Source organism: Tursiops truncatus, chromosome 15, assembly GCF_011762595.2.
Source record: "Tursiops truncatus isolate mTurTru1 chromosome 15, mTurTru1.mat.Y, whole genome shotgun sequence".
NCBI classification, from domain to species: Eukaryota; Metazoa; Chordata; class Mammalia; order Artiodactyla; family Delphinidae; genus Tursiops; species Tursiops truncatus.
In genome coordinates, this window is record NC_047048.1 from 6838856 (window position 1) to 6861732 (window position 22877).

General features: G+C 50.7%; 2 protein-coding genes across 4 annotated transcripts in view; one reads left to right on the forward strand and one right to left on the reverse strand.

The window, feature by feature from the left end:
- On the forward strand, window positions 1-21029 carry AGFG2 (ArfGAP with FG repeats 2). Of its 3 annotated transcripts, none has more exons than XM_033840261.2 (13): window positions 1-381; window positions 8820-8913; window positions 9763-9878; window positions 10990-11143; window positions 11712-11877; window positions 12553-12678; window positions 13325-13357; window positions 18408-18528; window positions 18717-18799; window positions 18990-19070; window positions 19938-20081; window positions 20502-20587; window positions 20916-21029. In XM_033840261.2, the coding sequence occupies exons 1-13, from the start codon at window positions 161-163 to the stop codon at window positions 20973-20975; spliced, it is 1485 nt and encodes a 494-aa protein (XP_033696152.1). In that variant the 5' UTR covers window positions 1-160; the 3' UTR covers window positions 20976-21029. The 3 variants fall into 3 exon arrangements, with proteins under 3 accessions (XP_033696152.1, XP_033696153.1, XP_033696155.1); XM_033840264.2 differs by lacking the exon at window positions 1-381 and adding an exon at window positions 753-869; XM_033840262.2 differs by lacking the exon at window positions 13325-13357.
- Window positions 16420-22877, reverse strand: part of SAP25 (Sin3A associated protein 25) — a 13948-nt gene continuing 7490 nt past the window's right edge. The window contains exon 7 of the mRNA XM_033840266.2: window positions 16420-18859. The gene's annotated coding sequence lies outside the window, so the exon portion shown is untranslated. The remainder of the gene's footprint in view (window positions 18860-22877) is intronic.

The window sequence follows — 22877 nt, forward strand, 5'->3', positions numbered from 1 at the left end:
AGAAGCAGGGGGTTGAGGAGTCTCGCGCGGCTGCCGCCGGCTCCCTAGCTTCTGTCGGGGGAGCCGGGCGTGCGGGGGCGGTTGAGGAGGCGGGAAGGCGGCAGTGGTTGAAGGGGCGATTCCTGACTTGCAGGGAGGAGGTCCGAGGGGTTGAGCAGCCATGGTGATGGCAGCGAAGAAGGGCCCAGGGCCGGGTGGCGGGGTCGGCGGGGGAAAGGCGGAGGCGGAGGCGGCCTCGGAGGTGTGGTGTCGCCGGGTGCGGGAGCTGGGAGGCTGCAGCCAGGCCGGGAACCGCCACTGCTTCGAGTGCGCCCAGCGCGGGGTCACCTACGTGGATATCACCGTGGGCAGCTTCGTCTGCACCACCTGCTCCGGCCTCCTGTGAGTGGACCGGCGCGGGGGGAGGACCGGGAAGGAGCGGCGGAGAGTTGGCGTTGAGGACAGCGGGGACCCGGGGCGAAGGGACAGAGCCGAGGTCGGGGGCGGTGGGGAGGCCTGGGACGCGCAGGATGTGCCGAGAGGGTCGTCTGCTGCAGGGGTGTCACGGGGAAGGCGAAGGGTCAGGGGCGACAAAAAACGATTGGAGTCGCGATGCAGGGGAAAGGAAAGACAGCGTGAGAACTGGAGAAACTCCCTAAAGGAGGCGAGGCGATCCGAAAGTGGGGAGAATTGAAGGAAACTGGGGTCGGGTGGGGGTTAGAGATTTAAGGGGCCAGAGAATGATAGACACCTTGAAAGGGAACTTCATGTAGGTGGAGGGCAAACAGGAAAGAGGTAGAGCAAGCTAGACTCAACATGAAGGGGTACCTTTCTTCCTTCTGGCTTGTGCCCATCCTGGATTGTGAGACGGAGAAACCAATTTAAAATAGGTAAGTTAACCCAGGTTGACAGCACAACGGTAATGGCAGGTAAAGAGCCACGTTCCAGTGTTCAGGAACAGATCCTAATCTTGCAGGGCTTTAGAATGCTACCCAGAGGGAGATTTCTTACAATTCTAAGAGATGAATGCTGATGGGTTGCCCTGTTAGAGAACTTAACTTTTCCAGAGGTTTGGGGGTCTGGATGAGCCATCCTTAAGTGTAATAATTTACACCTTTAAGCTCCTTGTTACCATGGCTTGCTCGTGGTAGTAACATCTGGCGACTCTTTCTAGATTTGGGGGGGGCGTTGTTGAATAATCTGCAGTGCTACCTTGGCACTGGCACTGAATTTGGTCATGCCTGAGCTAATTTAGAGCCACAGATTTCTAGCCCAGATTTCTGGTTATATAGTAAGGTTCTTTTTTCCCCCTAAGGGAGTTATCTGGTTAGATGCATGACTAACATTTGATACCAAGCCTGCATGTCTATCTTTATAAGCTTATCAGGGGCTTTATTTTGACTTTTTTAGTATTAATACATTAGTTTGGTTGGTTTCATTTTTAACTAGGAGCGCTTTCCTTGTTCTTACATCTTTAGGAGCTGAGGAGGGAGTGGTATTGTTCTTGCGTGACAGATGGGAGAACAGAAGCAAAGAGAGGTTTAGTAACTTATCCAATGCCAGATGGGGGTTGCTGTTTTCAGCATTTGTTGTTCCATATTAGTTATGATCATGGCAGAGCAGAAATGAGGGTCCAGGTCTCCTCATGCAGTTTAGGATTATTTCTCTATTCGATTCTTACTTCCTTAGCCAAACTTCTATGTTTTAATCAACCTTACTTGTGTGTTGTGAGGATAGACTTGACTTTCGTCTAAGTAAAAGCATTGTGGCTCTTGGGATAGTGGTTTAGAACACGAACAGTAACGTGTCAAAAGTTGAGATAGAGGCTCAAAGGAAGTCAAAGGATAGAGACTCGAGACTGGGACAAGTACTTTGAGGAGAATAGGAGCAAAGTTTAGGAATATTTATAGTGCAGAGTACAAAGAGAGCAGATTCCTGAAGATCCTGTTATGAGAAGGCAAATCTGATTACAGAGTCTGGAGAGAAGTCAAAGGAAGCAGGGGGATAACACTGATGGCATATCAGAGTCTAGGTCCCAGGAAGAAAATACCAGGAAGCAGTGTTAACTCATTCCCCTAGTCAGCTGCGAAGGCGTGAAAGCTAAAACGCTGAATAAATGGAAAGTGCTGACATCATTATCATTATTTTATAGATCTTGGTTTAAAGTATCCCATAGACAACACTTCCCTTCTATAATGAATGTCCCTCAATCAGGACAGAAGGAGGGCCAAGGGATCTGGCTCACATTAAAAACCCGGTTTCTTTTGCTGGACAAGTTAACTCCTTAAACATCAGTGCACAATTTGCAGAACTTTACCACTTCCTCCTGTGGTCACTGTTGTTGAGCTCACTGGTGAAAAGTCAAACACCTGTGATCTGGACAGACAGTGGGTGGGGCTGACGATGGCCTAAGGTTGCTTAATAGAGAAGTACCTCAAGAGGCCTGTCTCTGTCTGTGGCACACATAACTTCCAACTAGGGGCTTAGCTCCTTAGGAAGCTAAGTTCCTATAGGACCAAGTGGTGGGAGTCTACCAGCCTCCCCCTTTTCTTTTAGTTTCAAAAGATTCTCGAAAGGACATTTTTGCTTAGTGTTTTGGTAAAGCATTATGGGAATCACTCGGAGTGATTCTCAAGGTGGTAGACTTTAGGGAACGCATTTTGGTGGTGGGGAAATCAGAAGCTAGGCCAACTGTTTGTTAGCAGGAAGTGAGGGTAGAGTGAAGGGTCAAGAAGCTGGACCAATAAATGAAGCTGAACTGAAGGCATGTTGAGATTATAAAGAGACAAATTTCAGAAGAAACTCTACAAGAAAGCTTTAGTTGCCCTGGCTGTGACCGTCTGCCTGGGTTCTGGTGGTTTGGTACTTCTCCTTTGCTAATTGGAGTCGTAATCGCATGGACTAGGGCAAAGCATGTAAAGCTTTAAAAGGGGTCTTCACAAAGTAGTACCAGTGCCCTTTGATGTACCTTGGCAAGGGCTGGGAGCTGGCAGGTGGGCCATAGGCAGAATGTGAGGTGGGGCGTGCTTACTGCTGGCTGTAGAGTGAGGAGGGGGCACGCAGCCCAGCAGGCAGTGGAGAGGCGTGGCTCCACGGTGACCCACACACCAGTCAACGTCTTAAATCCACATGGTTGCTTGCCCACAGATTTGGATTTTGTGCTAGTGAAAATCGTAGTAGTAGGCCAATATCTTGCATCAGTCTATCAGTCAACAGATGTTTGTCAAGTGTCTCTGAGCCCCAGACACTGTTTTAGGCACTGGAGTTGTGGTAACGAACAAAACTGACAAAGTCCTATCTTCATGTAGCTTGCATCCTAGGGGAGGCCTTGGACTCTAAATAAATCATGAAATATATAATTTCAGGTAGTGATAAGTGCTACGAAGTAAACTAAAGTTCAGCATGGGCTAGAGAGTGATGAGAGCTCATATTCAGCTATGATGATGAAAAGAGAAGAAATATTCTTGCTTAAAATAAAGAGGATACTGAAGGGGAGGAAATTGAAGTATCGTACTTCCCACCATAGCCAGAGAAAGGAGACAGAGGCTTGGCTTTCTTTTGAAAGCCAGTTTTTTGTTGAGTGTGTTACAAATATGTCGACCACTTAGGGGGCTGGAGTGTTCTGGGGCAGTGAGCAGAATTGCCAGGGTTCCCATCTGGCTGGATTGACTGATAATAACAAAGTTGACTGTTCCAGCCAAAGTTGAATTTCCCAAGATCTGAAGAAAAATTGAGATTTTAATAGTGGGGGTGGGTATGGCTGTGCCTTCAGCTCTGCATATGCGAGCTCATTCTTTCTGTCTTTTTCAATGAGAAATTTTTTCTCAGCTCAAGCAGAAACCCACAGTGTTGGTGTGAGGACCTGAGAGAGAGGCTGCTAATTTCTGCTGTTTCTAAATTTACATACATGCTGCCACAGTGGTAGGTCCCAAATTTGACCTAGTTTTATTCATTTGGTTTTCTTCCAATACCTAATTTCCTTAACCTGGATAGAGATCCTTTTACTCTCCCTAATCTATTCATGCGCTTGTCTGTTCAGTTATACTTCTAACTCTTCAACTAGAAGACGAATCTGCCATTTGAAGCTAGGGGGGGTAAAAATTGCCACAGAAAAGGACTTCTTTCCAAAGCAGTGCCTCAGTGTTCCTTCTTGTTCTGGTTTGCTTGGATGCCTCAATGGAGAAATGAAAAGAAAAGAAAAATGCCTCAACTTTTCTTTAAAAAGGAAATAGACGGAGAGGCCTGAGATCTCATTGGCATCTGGGCTAGGCACTATCTTTGACACCCAGTTTTTCAGCCAAGTATGTGACATGCTTCCCTGACCTGTCTGTCTGAGTCTATCCTTTAATCCATCATCTTTCAGGTCTCAGTAGTGGCTATTTGTCTCTTCTACTTCTTTACAACTTTATTCTGACAGTGGGATTAAGTCAGGATTGAGGTGGACGGAGCCCTGGACTGGATGTCAAGAGATGTGCTTGACAGCTCTCTGTTTGTGACAAGTTGCTACCCTCCTGGTGCCTTAGTTTCCCTGTCTGGCTCGCTAATAGCTGTTCCTAACCGAAACACTTTTATCTCCATGGAAGGAAAGGTATAGTATGTTGTTCAATAATTCAGTACTTTTCCATCTGTCTGGGCTGGAGAGGTAGACGTATGCCTTGCCCTTATTTTAGTCCTGTCCCTCCATCCCCTCGCACCTCACCTTTCTTTTATAAAAATAATTATTTTATTTTATTTTTGGCTGCGTTGGATCTTTGTTGCTGCGTGCGGGCTTTCTGTAGTTGCGGCGAGAGGGGGCTACTCTTCCTTGCGGTATGTGAGCTTCTTGTTATGGAGCACGGGCTCTAGGCGCACGGGCTTCAGTAGTTGAGGCACAAGGGCTCAGTAGTTGTGGCTCGCGGGCTCTAGAGCACAGGCTCAGTAGTTGTGGCGCATGGGCTTAGTTGCTCCACGGCATGTGGGATCTTCCCGGACCAGGGATCAAACCTGTGTCCCCTGCATTGGCAGGCGGATTCTTAACCACTGCTCTACCAGGGAAGTCCGCACCTCTCCTTTCATATTCACTTCTGCCAGGCAGAGATGGACAGAGTCTCTAAAATTACAGATTTAGGCATTTTATTGTATAGGGCCTTTGGACAACTTGAAAAGCTCCTAAGAAAATAACAACAAAGGGGTGAGAAGAAAGGGGGCAAAATGTGAAAGGATTGAGATTGAGCCTGAAGAGGAAGGTAGCTGGTAGTATCAGGAGTCCACGTGTCTCTACGTGAGGGCAGCTGTTTATTATTGTCACTGAGGAAGAACTTCAGGAAATGGGTCGAAGCAGGGGACTTTCAGTTAGGAAGGAGTTCCTTAAAATTAGTGAAATTGACCCTGGAGCAGGGTAATGGGGAGCCTTCCTAAGAGGAACTCTTCTTGGTAATGTTTGGGTCCAAGATAAGAGCTAACCTGGTTTAGCTGAACCCTGCTCAGAGGCAGAGGAATGGAATCCCAGGGGCAAAGAAACACAATCTAGAGTGTATGAATTTGAACACAAATATTCAGAGGTAAGGAATGCCCGAGTCCAAATCTGGCACAAATGAAGGAACTTGGGTGCTGGGTAGAACTGTTTTTTTCCACTGTCGACCTGGCAGAACCCTTCTTATCTGAGCAGCTGAGCAGGTTTGAGGCTTCTATGAAGCAAGATAGAAACAAAACATGGGCCAGTTTGAGGGTGATGACCACAGAGAAACAAAAGATGTGGTATTTGCAGAAATAGTAGTATGCTTAATACAAGCAAAGGGAAGGGAGAGAGGCAAAGAGAGGGAGGATTGGGCAGACTTTAGGATCTCTGCAAGTCGCTTCACTTGCCAAGTGATTCAGAGTGCTTCAGAGAGTGAGTCAGAGTACTTCAAGTGCCATTTAGGTGCCCTGTGAAAAGGAAACTGAAGTAGAAGAAGACATCATGACTGGGCTGAAGGCTTGAGCCCTAGTGATGTACTTGCCTTCAACTAGAGAAACTTGCCCTATTCTGGGCAAATACCTTTATCTCTATCTCCCCAGCTCCTCCTGGTTAGAAATAATAGAATAAATTTGCTGTGATAACCAAAGAGCAGTGCCTCCTTCAAGCTCTCACTTCTTCTTGTTTCGGGGAGAACCTGAGAGTTATGTTGGGGAGACTGGCTGCAAGTTGGAGAGTTGGGTCTGTTTAATTCCAGGCCAGTGATTCCCATCTGGCCCAGTGCATGACCCTGGTTTGTACCCGGTAACACACAACACTCCTAGACCATTTGATTTCGGCTCCTGGGAGGAGAGGGGCTCTCATTTCTAAATTGCTTCTCTTGGCCAGCAGTGGCCTCCCTGTGATTCAGAGACAAACGCTCTGACTCATAGGCTGTGTAACGAGGCCCTCTTCCTGGGCTGCAGTGTTGCCTTGTAGACTCTCCCTGCCCCCAAACCGTGGCTCTGGTTATACATGATCCAGTCTACAGACATCAAGGTCAGAGCACTGCTTTTTGTACTGTGCTATGGAAACATCCTGTTCCACAAGATTCATTTGGCCCAAAGCACCTAAATCACTTCTTTTCTCTGCCTTTCCTTTATCCTTTCTCCACCCCACCTCAAAACCCCTCCAATCCAAGCTCAGCCAGAGGAAGTTCTGTTGCTCTAAGCATCCCCTCTAGACTGATGAGTGGGTCAAGTTCCCCACCCCCCACCCCTGCCAAGGAAGCACACCTCCCTGTTTATACTTTGCTAACAGTTCCTGGTTGTCCTGTCAGGAAATGTCAATGACCTTTTTGTGATAGGCTTAGAATCTGTTTTTCTAGTGTAAACATAATACATTTTACTTTTCCCATGACCATTTCTCTTCCTTCACTGCTGCATCCTGGTGCCACGTCCTCCCCCATCTGACTGTGCGCCTGCTGCACTGCGAAGTACCCTCTCCGGGCTCTTTGGCTCCTTCTTGGAAGCAAGTGATCGAGGACTAGGTCCTATAATTTTTGCATCCCCCACAGTGCCAAACGCAATGCCTTGTGTTTTATTTAGCAAAGTAAATATTTGTCAGTGGGAGGTGATAGGGCGGCCCGGGATCATAGGAACAGAGAGGTCTGCTCTGGCTAGACCTCGGAAAGGCCTGGCATTCCCAGGGGGAAGGGCACAGTGGTTAAGGTGAGAAAGGGCAAGGGAAAGAGTATCAAAGTGGGATGTCTGGACTGCGGGATGTCTGGACTTCAGGACCAAAACAGAACCAAGCCACTGGTAAGAGAGACTTTAGGAGAGAAAACTGAAGTCTCTGAAATGCAATCAGAAGAGAGTCTTCAGGTCAAATCAGGTTTAAGAGCTATGGTTTGACACCGAGTTACAAAGCCTGGCTTTTGGTTTTCCCGGCTCTCATCTTTCCTCAGGGCATCCGTCCTCTTTGATATTGCTTATCTTTTAAAGGGGTATTTTGAAACCCATCCAAGTCTAGTAGCAGAATTGCTGAAAACGCCCCCAGTTGTAGCCTCCAGTGTCCTTCCTGTCCTTGGTTAGAATCCCATAATCGGTAACTTGTCCAAAAGAGCAGCTGTCCTTCACTGTTTACCTTGTACTCTGTCCTCTGTCCATTCTCCCCGCCCAGGCTGCCTTCACTTATGCTAACCCACGCACTGCCGTTCTGCCAGGCTCGCCTGGGCACCTGTATTCATCGTGTGTACCTGTAAGCCTGCATGTGTGATTTCTCCACCTTTCCCTAAGATTTCCATCTGGTAAATTTTGTTCGCTTTCCTGAGGGCGTCAGCCAGGACCGTATTCTAGAGTTACTTTTATTTTCACGTCTTGCTTTGCCCATTTTTTCCAGGGGAGTGAAAACCAGAAGAGGGCTTATCAGTTGAGACTGTCTTTCTTGCATGTGCCCGTGGTCTTTCACTCCTGACCCCAGGGTCTAATTTATTTGTTTTGGTTCAGCCAGTTGTGTTTTCATGTGATGAGGGCCATAGGTTCAGACTAGAGTAAAACTGAAGGTAAGGAAAGGGGAACCTCTGAAAGCCTGCCTGGCTTGGCCCCAGGCTCCCGTTAGAGCACTCTGGAGGGCAGCTGAATGGGGGTGAGGAAGCCGTCTCAGCTGTAATCTCCACAGGGCATCTGTGGGCAGAGCTGGACTCCCAGGGAGTTAACAGAATACACAGAGCTGGCACAAAAGCATCCCTACAGGGGATATGTTCCTGACTCATGCCCGTCTCATACTCATGATTGAACCTGATTTCCTCCTACTTCATTGAAAGATCTAGAAGTGAAAGAAAGTCTGGAATACTTCTTTTCCCAGAGATCACTCCCTAAAAAGGGGGCCCCGCTCCATCCCTCCACCACACCGCCCTCCTGTGTAGTCAAGAGGGGGAGCAGCCAGCCTAGGGACTCTTGTCTCCAAATCTTATCTGTGTTGGTATTATCAGGGATAGTCACGGGCCTTCGTTTTTGCTTTCCCTCATGCATGAGGGATTTGTGTCTCCATGGGCTCTGGGACCCTGAGGATGTGCTATAGGTCTCAAACAGTGATGAAGCAGGAAACGGGAAGTGGGCCCATGCCAGAGTTCCCAGAAATACCCCTCAGCCTGAACACTCAGCTGCTGTGGTCTGAGCCGAGGTAGAGGAGGCTTCTGGATGGGCAGGTTCTACCTTTCTCTCCAGAATGACTGGGGTTCCCTGTCTCTCATGAGAAGCCTCCAGAACATTCTTGCCTCCCTTCTTTCCTTGAATTAGGAAGTAGCTTCAGTCAGAGAGTTTCGTGTACGTGTAGTTTTATCCTTTCCCCCTCCCTCTCCTCCCATAAACAGACCTGCAGTGCTAGTGGCATTCTACTTCTCTTTTTTTCTATTTGTCTCCCACAGGAGAGGCCTGAACCCCCCTCATCGTGTCAAGTCCATCTCCATGACAACTTTCACTGAGCCTGAAGTAGTGTTCCTGCAATCCCGTGGAAACGAGGTGAGCCACCCCAGACGGAAGGGTTCCAGGCTGCAGTTGCCCTATCTGTCGGTGGAGCTTTGCCTCAAGAGTATAGAAAAGCCCTACAGTTTTCTTTTTTGTTCAGGTTTCCCTTATTTTTTAATATGTAAGGTATCTTAACTTATGTCCAGGTGTACATTTACAGACTTAGTTATAAAATTTGGGGTTTGTCCAGGCCCCTTGTTGGAAGAATCAGGGGAAGAAGCAAAATCTCTGTCGGGGGTGGCTCCTGGGCACTCGAGGGGGGAAATGCTCCACAGTGACGAGCGTTCAGGGTTGACTGAGCCAGGCCCTCCGAGCAAGAGCTCCTGGAGCCAGCTCTGCTGACTGGAGCCTCGGCAACTGGGTCTAAGCCATGTCGTTTACTTGAAAGGGAGTTAAACCCCTTCTCCAGCTAAATCTGCTGGTGGGAAGATGCCAGCCTTGGTGTCAGCAGTCTCCCTAGCTTATGGGTGACAGACTGAACTTGGAGGGTGCAAACAAGGGCCTCTAGGGGGTGTTCTGGAAGCCACAGTTCTGAAAATGGCTCCTGACCCCACCTCCATCCAAATTTAGTCCCTCTTAGTTCTCATGGCCCTCTGTTTTCTTTCACAAGATGTGTCACAGTGTGTCATTATAAATGTATTTTTATTTATCTAAGGCATGACCTCCCCGTTAGATGATCCACTCTGCGAGGACAGGGATCATGTCTGTTTTGTAGGTGTACCCAGATCCTCACATTGTGTCCATGCTCGATAAACGTCTATTGATGAACGAGCTGGAAATGGTTTGACTCCCATTTCATGCTTTCTGCCTCAGTTTCTTTGCCACCTGACTTCATTCCTTTAGGTTTGCAGGAAGATTTGGCTGGGTCTTTTCGATGCTCGCACATCTTTAATACCAGATTCCAGGGATCCTCAGAAGGTGAAGGAGTTTCTCCAGGAAAAATATGAGAAGAAGAGATGGTAAGGAGGAGGAAAGAGATTGCTCTGGAGACATGTGTCCAAGACACACTTCATCTTACAGTCCAGTTTCCAGAGCTGAACTGGGGCTTCTCTCAAAGGCTAGACGAGGGTTGAGTCTGTTCCCTTCAGATTCAGTTAGGGCCGAATTCTGACTTCAAAATAACAAAGGTACAGGAAAGAACAACTTGCTCTTGGTCACTAACCTTGCAGATTTGATGTCCCCTCTTTTGGGGAGACAGTAGACTAGTTGGAGGGGAGAGCTAGGGCCCCCACTAGGGAGTCTGGGTTCATTTTTATAGCTCAGCTGATCTCATTTATGGAGAGAGGTGGCTGGGAGCACATGTCCTCTAGCTTCATGCTTTTAACCCGTGATTCATATGTCCCCTGTTTTCCTGCTGAGGAAACAGCATCTCTGTTCTCTCTTGCCTTTTCTCTCCCCAGGTGTCACTTCCTATTGTTCGATTTCTGGGGGGTGGGGGGTGTGCATGGTTGGGGGTAACTCGGGGGTGGAGAAGAGAATTCAGGGAGCAAGGAGACTGGTGTGGATAAAACAGAATTTTGGAGTCCCTTCGGGGGGCGGTCCTTGGGATAAAGAAAATACATCCGGAGTAGAGACCGCATCCACTGGAGTGGAAGGGGATTTGATCAGAAGGTGCAGCAGCCGGCAGGATAGACCGTGAGCACTTAAGAGATGAGGTGGCAGAGAAGGAGGAACCTGAAGATACTCCCAGGAAATAAAAGGGGGCCCTTGAGTAGGAAGTTGGAAAATAGGATCACCTGTTGCTCAGCATGATTGCAGGTGTTATTACTTGAAACCCAGATGGTTTGATGTGTCAGAAAGAGGAGGGAGAGATGAGGGGAAGACCGGCACAAGCCAGAGCCAACTGAACATCCCTGCAGGAAAAAAATGAGCACCTGACAGTAAAGGGGAAGCTCAAGTTAGGCAGAACTTTGCTAAGTTGCTAAATTCCCTTTAGTTCAAAAAAGAGAATCAGTAGGGAAAGTGAGAAAGGACTTTGACTGCTGTAACCTGTGTTTTCTCAAGCACCTAAGCTGAGCAAGGTCCAAGGTTTCACCCCTCTCCTCTTAGCCTAACTGTTCTTTCTCCAAGGTATGTCCCCCCAGACCAAGTGAAAGGGCCCACTTATACCAAAGGTGGCACCTCCACCCCCGTCCAGGGCTCCATTCCAGAAGGGAAGCCCCCGCGGACACTTCTGGGGGATCCTGTGCCATCTCTCTCGGCTGCTGCCTCCACTTCCAGCCAGGTAACTCTCAGATGTGCCCTGCAACTTATTTTGGGATTTGGGAGGCAGGGGTATCAGTTTCCTAAATCCAATCGCCTGAACTTAGCAGACGACGGTCCAAGAGGTGTGAGCAGGTTCTCAGCCCTGCTGTTCCCATGTCTTGCATCTCTCACCTTGGATCTGTATGTTTTGGAAGAAAGACCCCAACAGGAAGTGGTATTTAGGGAAGTCAGAGTATCAACTTCAAACGTGACCATTCCTCCAAGGAAAAACAGGGGCCAGGACACTGCTTCAGGCGCCTGGGAAAGATGAGGAGGGGCTGTTGGGCGACATCCCTGTGTATCTCAGGGTTGCCTTGACTAACGTGCTCTAAAATATGTGGTTCTGGGAGCTGCTGCACTGAGAGGACAGAGGAATTAGGGATGAGAAGGGCTCAGGCACCTTCTGCCCGGGAACCCTCTGGGTTGAGGATAGTTTCTGCCTCTCTTCTCTCTCCACTCGCCTATCTGGGGGCAGCCCGGGGAGCCATGCAAGGGCCTGGGTCATGGCTGGGATTCCGAGTGCTATATGTACTGCCTTCTCCTCCAAGTCTGTCAGTCAGTCTCAGCCCCGGACGTCCCAGCCCCGGAGCTCTCAGCCACCTCCCCCCTCCTCGGTCAAGAAAGCCAGTACTGACCTGCTGGCCGACATCGGCGGAGACCCCTTTGCTGCTCCCCAGGTGGCACCAGCTTTTGCTGCATTCCCAGCCTTTGGGGGTAAGTGGGACTTGGGAAGAGAACCTTCCTACAACATATGTCCGCATCACACAAGGAATTCACTCGGCCCTAGCTCTCTGCACAGGAATGAACGTGATGGTAATTCTGAAGTATCACGGCTGGGAGGGTGTGGGTCAGATGAGTACAGCCGGGATTAGTTTTGGGAGTTTGACCAGAAAGCATGGCAGTGGGGGCTCCCAGCCCTCCCTCTTAGAGCATTGGAAAGAGCCTTTTTCTTAGTTTCTCTCTCTGTTAAAATGGGGCAAGGGGATTGTCACAGGTTCCATTTCCCCTGCCCTCTTCCAGAAGATCAGTAGTAGCCAGTAGAGGGTGGAACAAAGTGATTATCTAGTTTCCCTTTTTCCTTTTTAAAGCCCTTCCCCGCGGCAAAATCTTTTCCCATGATTCCGCCTAAACTAGACCCTGACAAAAATGTTAATGCCTCACGGAGTAAGGACAAAAAATGGGGAGTGAACTTGGAGGCCTCTGAGATGCCCTTTCCCCTGCATGTGTCCGGCTCTCTGCCCCAGGCTCCTGCCAGCTCCCTCTGAAGAGGACCCTGCAGGAAGGCAGATGTCCCATTGAGCAGCCCTTGGCCTTCAGAACTAGTCCGTGTGGTATGGATTACATATACATCATATATAAACATAACCTTTATATTCTTTCCACCTATAGGCCAGACGCCTTCCCATGGGGGCTTTGCCAACTTCGATGCCTTTGGCAGTAGCCCTGGCTCTTCTGCATTTGGAAGCATGCCTCCAGCTGGCCAAGCCCCGTTCCAGGCGCAGCCAGCACCCCCAGGTAAGCTCTGCCCCTCTGGCTTCCTTGCTTGCAACTGTGACCCACTGTCCACACCCATACATCACCCTGCATTCACATCTGCACAAAGAGGAGAAGTACCGCACAAAGAGGAGAAGCTCCAGGAAAGGATGAGGGCAGTCTAATGAGGTTCTTGTCGGGAAGAAGGGACTCTGTTCTCTTTCTTCATGTAAGGAAATGGCTAAAACTGCATCAGGAGTTGTGCAGGCTGTGCACTAGGAGGTCGCTGACTGGGAAGTAATGGAGACCCGAGTCCTAGAAAACATGAGAATGGACATGACCTTTCCCCGAGAGGGCCCCCAGGGCAAGGTCTGGGTCAGCGTCCTAGGTGGTCTCCAGAAGTCCTCAGGCATCCCTCTTAGAGCAGAAGCCTGCCAACACTGCGTCGTGTTGTTCCTGTGGGATGGAAGGAGAGTCTAAAGGCCCCTAAAGCACTCGGTCCCTCCCGAAGCTCCCAGACATCAATCAGGCTTCAGAGCTTTCGGGCTGCCTCCTTCCTTTGGACACCCTGCACACAGGAGGGCAGCCGGAGCGCTGTGAGGACAGATGTCTGGGGCCGGCCAGTGACTGACACTCTCTCTCTCCTCCCCACCTACCTGCCCTTTCCCTGCCCCACCCTCACTGCCAGCCAGTCGGATGCTAACTGGAAGTCACAGCTTCGGTAAGTTATTCCTCCCACTCCACAGCCGACCCAAGGCAGAAGCCTCTGTCTCAGGTCCTCTGACCCTAGAGTTTTGAGGTCTGGAAGGAACCCCTCAAATTTAGCCTTTAACAAAGGAGGCAGTTAGCAGTTTCCCTAGTCATGCAGCCCACAGCCCAGCAGAGCCCATCCCACAGCGCAGACTTCCTGACTCTCTGCTCTGTCCACAGCGCCCCCACCTCCCACTGTTGCTCTTGTCTTTAATTTTTTGAATGGAACAGGAAGAGACATTTTATATTGACAGAATTTAAAACTCACAACAGAGTTCTCACATTGTGAACTTAAAGTAACTGACAGAGTAGCCTTGAAATCCATAAAGCAAAAACTATTAGACAGAAAGAAAATCTGATAAACCAACAGATGGAGACTATAATAGATTCTCTCACAAGATTCATAGGTGGAGTAGATAGACGAGGAGGGAAGAGAGTTGACCATTTGAGGAAGACTTTAACAAGTTTGACCTAAGAAGTATAAGTAGAACTTTGTAACAAAAATACAGAATATACATTATTTTCAAACATATAACCCTTTTATAATTTGACCATATACTGGGAAACAAGATCTCCATAAACTCTAACAAGGAGAAATTGTTATGTTATTCTATATAACATGTTATTCTATATAACATGTTATTCTATATAACATGTTATTCTATATGGTAAAAGATGTCCTAAAAAATGTCCCCACACAATGTTTCATGTCCTTAAAGGCATGAAGCAGATGAGGAGAAGACACTTACAACATGGAAAAGAGACAAAAAGCTAATAAGCATAAGGTGCCTTTTTAAACTCCTATTAATAAGAAAGACTAGAATAATGGACAAGGGATAGAAGCAGATAATACCCAGAAAAAAACATGAAAATGTCCTCAACCTAACTAATCAGGGGAAACACAAGTTAGAATAAGATAGTAATTTTGCACATTATATTCACAAAATTTTTAAAGATGAATAATGGCCAGTATTGTGTGGGGAAATAGGCCCTTTTGTATGCTGTTGGCAAACGTGTATACTGGTACAGGAATAATCAATTTAGCAAGAGGGAACTATTCCCAGGAATGGGATCTGGAAAGGAAACAGCCTATTACAAGGTGGTTATAAATTGGTTGGTTCAGAGATGCCTTCCTAGCGCAACTGATTAGTTTAAAGGGAGTGCTTAAAGTGCCAAGCTTTAAAGGAGAGAAGGGAGGCGTCACCCCTGGAGCCATCCCAGGCTGAACCTGGGATGGACCGTCTGTCCAGTGTCTGCTCATCTCAAGAAGCAGACAGCCCACGGCCGGACCCAGAGCCCACCAGCGCTGACGGTGCTTGGGGAGCACCCCCGTATCATCTCCATGAGGAAAGAAAGCTCTGTTTTGCAGCTGAGGAAACTGGCTCAGCTTGGCCAAAATCAAATGTGTGATCAGTGGCAGATCCCATTCATTCCCAGCCACACCATGACCACGAGGGGGTTACTGTGAGTGTGACGTGAGGAACCACTGGGGAGGAAGTAGGAAGATTTGGGTGAGAGGTGGATGTCTCTTCTGACAAGGCTGGTTGTATTGTTATATATCTGAGGGGGAGTATGGAGAAGGGGGGTTTCTAAAAGTGCGGTTTCCCCTGAAACTGTTAGAAGGCAAGTCTACTAATCCAGCTGTGTGGAGTGAGGCTCTGGCAGTGGATAGGAAGCAAAGGAGCACAGGTATTGGGAGCGTCGGCCTCCTTTCTGAGGATGCGCCCTCGGTGCAGGGAGCCCAGCCTGCCTGAGCCAGGGCCGCTCTGCCCTCTAGCGCCGGCCAGGAGGCACACAGCACTCTCTTCCCGCCCTCGGCGGAGAGCCTGGTCCTCACTGAGGGGAGCACCCTGACCCAAGGGCCCAGAGCAAGACTGAGGAGTCGGACCCCAGTAAGGACGGGGAGCTGTGTCCGCTGGGAAAGTCCATGTACCTCGAGTCCGTCGGGCAAAGGAAAGGCCTGGGGTCTGAGAAGCCAAAGATCCACCACCGCCCTGGTGACTTCCCAGCCTTCCTCACAGCCTATGGGTGCGAGAGGACTGAAGACCAGGGCTCGCAGTGGCCACAGCCTAGCACTGTCCCTCAGGAAAGCCCAGGGGTTGGGGAGGGAGAGGGGCTGAGGAGAGCACTGTCCCCTGAGTGCTGGCTCTCAAGAAGTGGCCCATCCCTGGAACCTCGCAGGCAGGCCCTGGGCACTCGGCTTCCCTGCTGGCTTCTCGGCCCTTCCACGTTACAGCCGGTCCCCCATCCCCATCAGGTATGCTCTGTGCCTGGCACCAGGAAGATACCCTTAACAGAGGGGTTTGGATGAACACAGCAGCCTCACCCTTTAGAAAAGGAAGATCCACATTACAGTTCTGAGGTGCTCAGAAGAAAGCCCAAAACTGTACTGACAAGAAACGAGGGCTGAGGTTTGAGGGGACCAGGGAGCAACGCGGATTTGAGAACCACCCCGGCCCTGCCATTTCCTTCCTTGCCTTGTGTCTTTATCTTTTCCTTTCCCTCTTCTTCCTCTCGTGTCTGAGAAAGAGAAGTATCTTCCCTTGTGAAGGTTACCTCCCTCGTCCTTTCCCACTTTCTGCAGGGCTTGGTCCCATCAGCTTTCCTATCTGAATTTCACCTCCACTTTCTCCACCTCTACCGGCATGCCCCTTTTTCCCACAAATACACTTCAAGTTCCCGTCCTACAAAATGTCTCTGCAGCCTGACCCACGCTGGTCTCGTCTCACCTCTCCACAGCTGTGCCTCTGGGGAAAGGAGTCAGTAGCCTTCACTTACTCATCTTTTATTGTCCTGTTTTCTCTCTTTTTTTTTTTACTGAGCATTTTATGGCATAATATACAAGCTGTTCTGAACCTTGATTTTTCTTTAACTTAACAGTACTATTAGGGACTTCCCTGGCGGTCCAGTGGTTAGGACTCCACGCTTCCACTGCAGGGGGCATGGGTTTGATCCCTGGTTGGGAAACTAAGACCCTGCAAGCCGCATGGTGCGGCCAAAAAAATAAATAAATAAAATAACAGTACTGTTAGATTTGATTTTTTTTTTTTTTTTTTTAGCGGTACGCGGGCCTCTCACTGTTGTGGCGTCTCCCGTTGCAGAGCACAGGCTCCAGACGCGCAGGCTCAGTGGCCACGGCTCACGGGCCCAGCCGCGCCGCAGCATGTGGGATCTTCCCGGACCGGGGCACGAACCCGCGTCCCCTGCATCGGCAGGCGGACTCTCAACCACTGCGCCACCAGGGAAGCCCTAGATTTTTTTTTAGTAGTACATTAAGAGCTTCCTCATTCTTTTGTATAGCTGCACCACTGTCCAACTTATGTCTAGACCATAATTTATCTGCTCAGTTCCCTGTTGTTGAATATTTAGGATGTTCCAGTCTTTTGCTGTTAAACAGCGCTGCAGTTAATAACCCTGCTTCGGCACATTGGCAAGTTATATCTGTAAGGGAATTCTTGGCAGTGGAATTGGTATAGTGGGGACCCAGCTGATACAGAAATAAACAAAAATACATCACTATAAATATGTCAAGTGCTAGGAAGGAAAAGAACAAGGTGCTAGGAGAGGAAAACCAGGATCAAACACTGGAGTCAGGAAGGCCCATGGAAGACATGGTTCTGTTAAGCCTGCAGGGTGAGTAGGAGTTAGCAGGCCAAGGCCATGGGCAAGGCCTCTTGTTCAAGGCAGCGTGGAAAGGCCAGAGCTGAGGGCTGTGGGTCGGGCCCTTTCCGCTCGTGTTTACCATCTGAGCCAGCCATCCTGTGTTTCCTTTGAGACCTTGTCTTGCTTCTCTGACCCTGGAAGTAGTATCTCATAGGTATGATAATACCTCACATTTGTGTTATGCTTTGTAGATTTCAAAATACTTTATCTCAGAGGGCCTTTACAGCCACCCTACAGGGGGCGGGGTTGGGGAGCAAGAACAAAAGTGGGCTCCGGAGAGTGAGAGAGATGGTTTGCTGAAGTCACAGCGGTAGCAGGTGGCAGAACCACAACTGGAATCCAGTTCTTCTCCCTCTGCCTGTTCAGCTGTTCATTCAGCAAACCCTTCCGGAGCACCGTCAGGAGGCGGGCACTACGTAAAGTGTGTTTCCCTTCGGTAACAAAAAGTCTTCCAGCACTCAGAAAAATCAAGCTTTTCCCCATTTGTAGCCTCATTTTACCCTCACTGTAGCCCAGAGTAGCTGGCAGGACCCCACACTACAAATGAGACTTAGACACTCAGATAAAGAGGCTTTCTTAAAATGACAGGGCCTCAGGCCTCTTCCTTCGAGACCAGGTTGCTGATTGGACCCTAACCCTAACCCTAACCCGCCTCGAGGGCTGTTCTGTAAACTTCCCCTGTGAGGCTCTTCCATGTTGACTATGAAGACCAGGGAGGGCAGGAGAGCCCTGCTGTCGGCCCTGCGCCGTGGGCAGTGCGTCCCAGCCCTGATCTGAGGTCCTGGCGTCAGGGGGCTCCCGAGAGGGGAGCAGGCGGCTCGATGGGAGTGAGAAGGGTGCTGGCGAGGCCGGAGATTTATGCTCAGCACCTCCAGTGCCATCTCCGCGTTCCCCGAGTCACCCAAGTGTCCCTGAGCCTTTCTGCCCTTCACAGCTCCTTCCCCACCCCTCTACCTGCCCCTTCATATGATTTATTCATAAATGGAAATGCTGGTTTAGGCAAAAGACAGACGTTTCCATCTCTTAAGGAAAAAAATGGGAAGTGTAATCCAGACTAGAGCAGGAGGGACGGTGACCTGGACGAGGAGGAAGAACTGCTTCTCTCTCTGCGGTGGCGGTTTTGAGCGCTAGGGAGATTAAGAAGGGCTGAGTCTCACATCGCCTAGAATTCTCGGTGGGAGACAAACCCTCCTGAACTGGGTGATCCGATCCGGGGGAAGAACGGGCTGCCTCAGAGGACCCCGTTTGTGCCATCCCTCCCCTCCCCCTCCACTGCACCTCTGCCTCCATCTCTCCTCCTGCCCTTTCCGTCCTGTCTCATGCCAGCACCCCCTGTTTTACTTCCTGTGCCTGCCCAGGGAGCAGCCAGGGGACTCCATTTGGTGCCTCTCCTCTGGCACCTGCCAGTCAGCCCAACAGCCTTGCAGATACGGGCAGCCTCCTGGGACCCGGGGCATCAGCTGGAGGCATCCCTAGCAGGTAGGTCCAGATGTTGGGGAGCTTGCCATCGGGCAGGAGAGCCGGCCAGGAAAGCCTGGCCTTGCTTATACCAGCCACTCGGCTCCTCCCGTCCGGCAGGACAGAGTTTGCCATCTCCTAGTTCCTTGCCCAGCTCACCTCCTTGGTGCTAGATGATGTGCACGCCGACTTTTCTCCCCATATCACAGCATGTTCGGGATGGCCAGCCAGGTCCCCACGCTCCAGTCGGCCACCACTGGTGGAGGCGGAAGCACAGGGCTCTCCTTTGGAGGTGAGTCTTGTGTGTAGAGACCCAGGGAGGGGATCTAAGGCCAAGAGGAAATTGGGGACCCTGGAGGGAGGGGAGTGGGGAGAGATGCACACCAGGATTTAGAGGAATGCTCAGTTATCACGATATTAACCAAATGAGAAAAAAATAACCAGCTCTTCATCCCTCCTCTACCCCATTCCACCCTGAGCAGCCTTCAACCCTTTCACCACACCTGCTGCTCACGCCCAGCTGCCTTCCACCAACCCTTTCCAGCCCAATGGCTTGGCCACAGGTAAGCCTCCCAGACTGTCCCCTGGCCCTGACTCTCTCCATAGTCACCAGCCCAGGCCAGGCCGGTTTAATTTCCAGTCCACCTAGTGGGCAAAAACTAGAGGCCCCTAAGTCACCAAATCAGAATTTCGGAGTTAGAAAAGACAGGCTGCCCCTTCCCTGAGCCAGTTCCGAAGGGTTAAGGCTGACTGGTAGTGGTGGTGATTCTTTTTTCTCCAATCCTCAGTTTCCCTCTGGGAGCCCAGCCTCCTTCCCTTCTGTGTCCCACCTGAAACCATGGCCCTGTTCCCTGCCCTCCTCAGCTGGAGTCCTGTGGTCTCCTGCCCCTCCCCAGCCCCTGCCTCTGCTTTTCTCTCTCCAAACTCACACTCATGCCCCCCTTCGTTTTTTTGTTTGTTTTTTGTTGTTTTTTTGTTGTTCCTCTAAAACCTTCAGGCCAGGAAGAGAGAATAATATTTGCTACCAAGCTGACCCACGTGGCAGGCCCAACACTTAGGGCTTTGCATCCATTATTTGATTTTCACAGCAGTCCGAGGAGATAGGCATGGTCCCCGTTTTAGAGATGAGAGAACTGAGGCAGAGAGGGCTGGTAATTTGCTTTGATTTATGCAGTTTAAGAGGTGGCAGAAAGCTGACCCCATGATCATAACTACCCTGCTGTCCGAGCCACAGGCCACAGGCCGGAGAGGGCAGGGTTGACACGATGCTTGGACGCTGAAGGGTTTCGTGCTCATTTCGGGTACTTCCACACCTCTGGGTGGTGAAAAACTATATCCCATTTCTGTGTCTTGGAGGGACTTAGGAAGAACTGTTCTCCTGCCCACCTTCCAGAACCTCACCTACCTCATGTCCCTCCCTCCCTCCACAGGGCCAGGCTTTGGGATGAGCGGTGCTGGGCCTGGCTTCCCCCAGACGGTGCCACCCACCGGGGCTTTTTCCAGCCCCTTCCCCCCACCGCTCTTCCCCCCACCGCTCTTCCCCCCACCGACCTCAGTGACTCAGCAGCAGAATGGTAAGGGATTCAGACCGCGCCCTCCTTTCTTACCCCATTCCCACCCCCAGGGACTCTGCTCTGTGTGTGTGTGTGCGCGCGCGCCCTCCTTTCTTACCCCATTCCCACCCCCAGGGACTCTGCTCTGTGTGTGTGTGTGTGTGTGTGTGTGTGTGTGTGAGAATATTAGAAATACGTATTAGGGAGCCAGACATCTGAGCTAGTTCCCTTTTGGACCAGCAGGGGGAGACCAGGGAAGCAACAGACCTGCCTGTGTCCTCTGACTGTTCCACAGATTTTTTCCTGGCTTTGGGGAGGCCCCTGCTGGCTGCCCACCTTGGGATGTAACTGGGCCTGCCCTGCAGGGAGGCAGGCGAGCTAGGCAGCACTAGCCCCGAGGGGCAGGGTTCCCGTCAGCTGAGTTTTTGCTCTTCCTGCCAGGCTCTTCCTTCGGAGACCAGGGATCTGCCAAGCTGGGGCAGAGGCCACTGAGCCAGCCAGCTGGGATCTCCACCAACCCCTTCATGGTGAGTGGCTGGTGCAGGGCCCGGGCCTGGTGTGGGTGTGGACTTTCACTCTGGGGGTTGGGACAGAATCCTTCCAGGAGAAGAGGGCAATGTGGGGCGGAACCACGCCCCTTCCTCGCGAAACTGCCTTGGCCCAGCCAGGGATGAGTGGGCTAGTTAAGGAGCCTCTGCGCTCCCCGCCCCTCTGCTTGCCTCCTAGCTCCCTTATTTTCCCTCTTCCCTCAGCACAGTAATTTTGAGGGAGAAAAGAATCCTGAGCTGCATTTCTTCTGTGGCCTCCAGCTTTTCCTCCCTAATCTAACAATTTGTGGTGATTGTTTCTTTCCAGACTGGATCCTCATCAAGCCCGTTTGCCTGCAACCCTCCAAACACCAACCCATTCTTGTAGCACTGTGTCCGGGGGGCTGCTCTCTGGGGCCCCTCTACTCCCTGGAGCTCCGATGACCACTTGCCTGTGGCAGTTTTGCGGGTCTGAGACCAGATGGGTCTTGTTTCGCAGGGTAGGGGTCTGGGGATGGTGGAGGTGCTAATGCTTTGCTTGGGGCTTGCAGATAAAAGGGCAGCTTCCCGGGTCAGCCACCCCAAGGCTTCCTCCTTCCTCCTCCAGCCCCCACCCAGGCAGGGGGCCCGGGAGGCGGGCTGGCAGAGCCTGGCCTAGAGGAGCCTTGGTGTTTTATTTTTCAAATTACTAATTATGATGACAAGAGTCCTCCTCTCCTGCCCCCAGCGCTCCCTTCACTCCGAACCCTGTGGGCAGAGGAAGCTGGGGGCACAGGCTGAGCTGTGCTCCTTGTGGGAACAACTCCCCACTGCCCAGCTGTCTAACACTGTTCTCCTCGTGGGAGGAAGCACAGTGGGGAAAGCAGGGCGGAGGTGGGGATGAGGCGTGCATGGTGTTGACATGGGATGGCGATCAGACGGGACGTGGAGGTCCTGGGGAGCCTGAGTGCCCTTGGGGCCCTGGCTTGGGACAGCACCCCTTTCTCCATGTTTTCGCTTCCCCAGCTCCCTCAGGATGAATAGTTTTACCTACATACTTATACATGCCCAACTTCCGTCAAGCACTTTAGTTAGCTGTGGTGTCATGTTTGGATACCAGTGTTTTATATTTATACATAGAGAATTTTCTAATATAGCCTATTATATATATATATCTATATATATGCATACACATACGTATCCAGATGCAGCCATTCTTCCTCTCCCAGACAGCTCTTTCACACGGGGAATGGGATCTGTGCCTCGCAAAGCCGGAGCTCCAGGGGATGGTGGGGAAGGAGGCACACTTCTCGACCACCCCGAGCCTGGGCGTTTCCAGAGAAAGGCTTTGTGCAGCTGGCTTTTTTTTCCTTTCTTCTTCCCTTGTGCCTCCCCCGCTCCTCCCCTTGGCCCCAGATCTCTGCACTGAAGCTGTTGCAGGCAATGTTGGAAAAGAACTGCATTTGAAAGGAAAAAACGGCTCTCGTGGTCTTGCTTTGGGCCAGCTTGAGGGGCCTCATGTCAGTCAACGTGACTTCTTGGGTCGGTGCCCATGCTGCTGTTCGCCAAGGACAGAGCCAGTCCCTGTCTGAACTGGAGTCCAGTTTTAGCAGTGGAGGGAGCGGGGGAGAGGGTGCAGAGGAGGACCTGGCATGGGGGTCGGGCAGGGCCTAGTCAAAGTCCAGCTGTCCCAGGTCAGCTGCCTCCTCAGCCCCTCCCCAGACCCTTGCCACCTGGGGATGTTGTGTCAACAGTGTCTAGGCTGTGTGTGTGGTAACAAGACAGCCGGCTTGGGTTAGACACCTCACCTGGGGGAGGAGAGGCCCCGAACTCAGCCCTGCTGTGAGCGCCTCTCCCTTTCCTAAGGCTGCCTGGGAACTCTGGCCCCTTCAGTCTTCCCTTCTTGGGATTTCTCTGAGTCTTTCCACCCAATGACCTTTAACCTGACAGCAAGGAGAGGCTGGGACAGTCTTATCACTGATTTACTTTGAGGATTTTTCCTGTAAATACCTTCAGCTGCTGTTCTTTGCACAGCCAGGCGTGGCCTCCCCACCTTCCCAGGGCTCAGTCCTCATCCTGTCTTGTGTCTGTGGTTCCCGTTCTCCAGCCTCTACTCTCCTTCCATCTCCTGGTGGCGCTCCCAGGGTGGACCATCTTTTTTTTTCCCTGGGTATTCTCTGTCACCCTTGATTATCTGTGTCTTCCCCATTCTCTGCTCAGAGCCAGGGACAGGAGGGAAGCTGGAATCTTGTGGTGGAGAAGGAGGGGGGAGGAGGAGCCTTCTTTTTCCCCAGCTCCCTGGCGCCTCCTT

Excerpts from the sequence above, each read along its gene's own strand:
- AGFG2 (XM_033840261.2), top strand. The coding sequence starts at position 161 with ATGGTGATGGCAGCGAAGAAGGGCCCAGGGCCGGGTGGCGGGGTCGGC. Across the intron at positions 9,879-10,989 it reads AAATATGAGAAGAAGAGATG|GTATGTCCCCCCAGACCAAG; the intron begins GTAAGGAGGAGG and ends TCTTTCTCCAAG. Across the intron at positions 18,800-18,989 it reads CACAGGGCTCTCCTTTGGAG|CCTTCAACCCTTTCACCACA; the intron begins GTGAGTCTTGTG and ends CACCCTGAGCAG.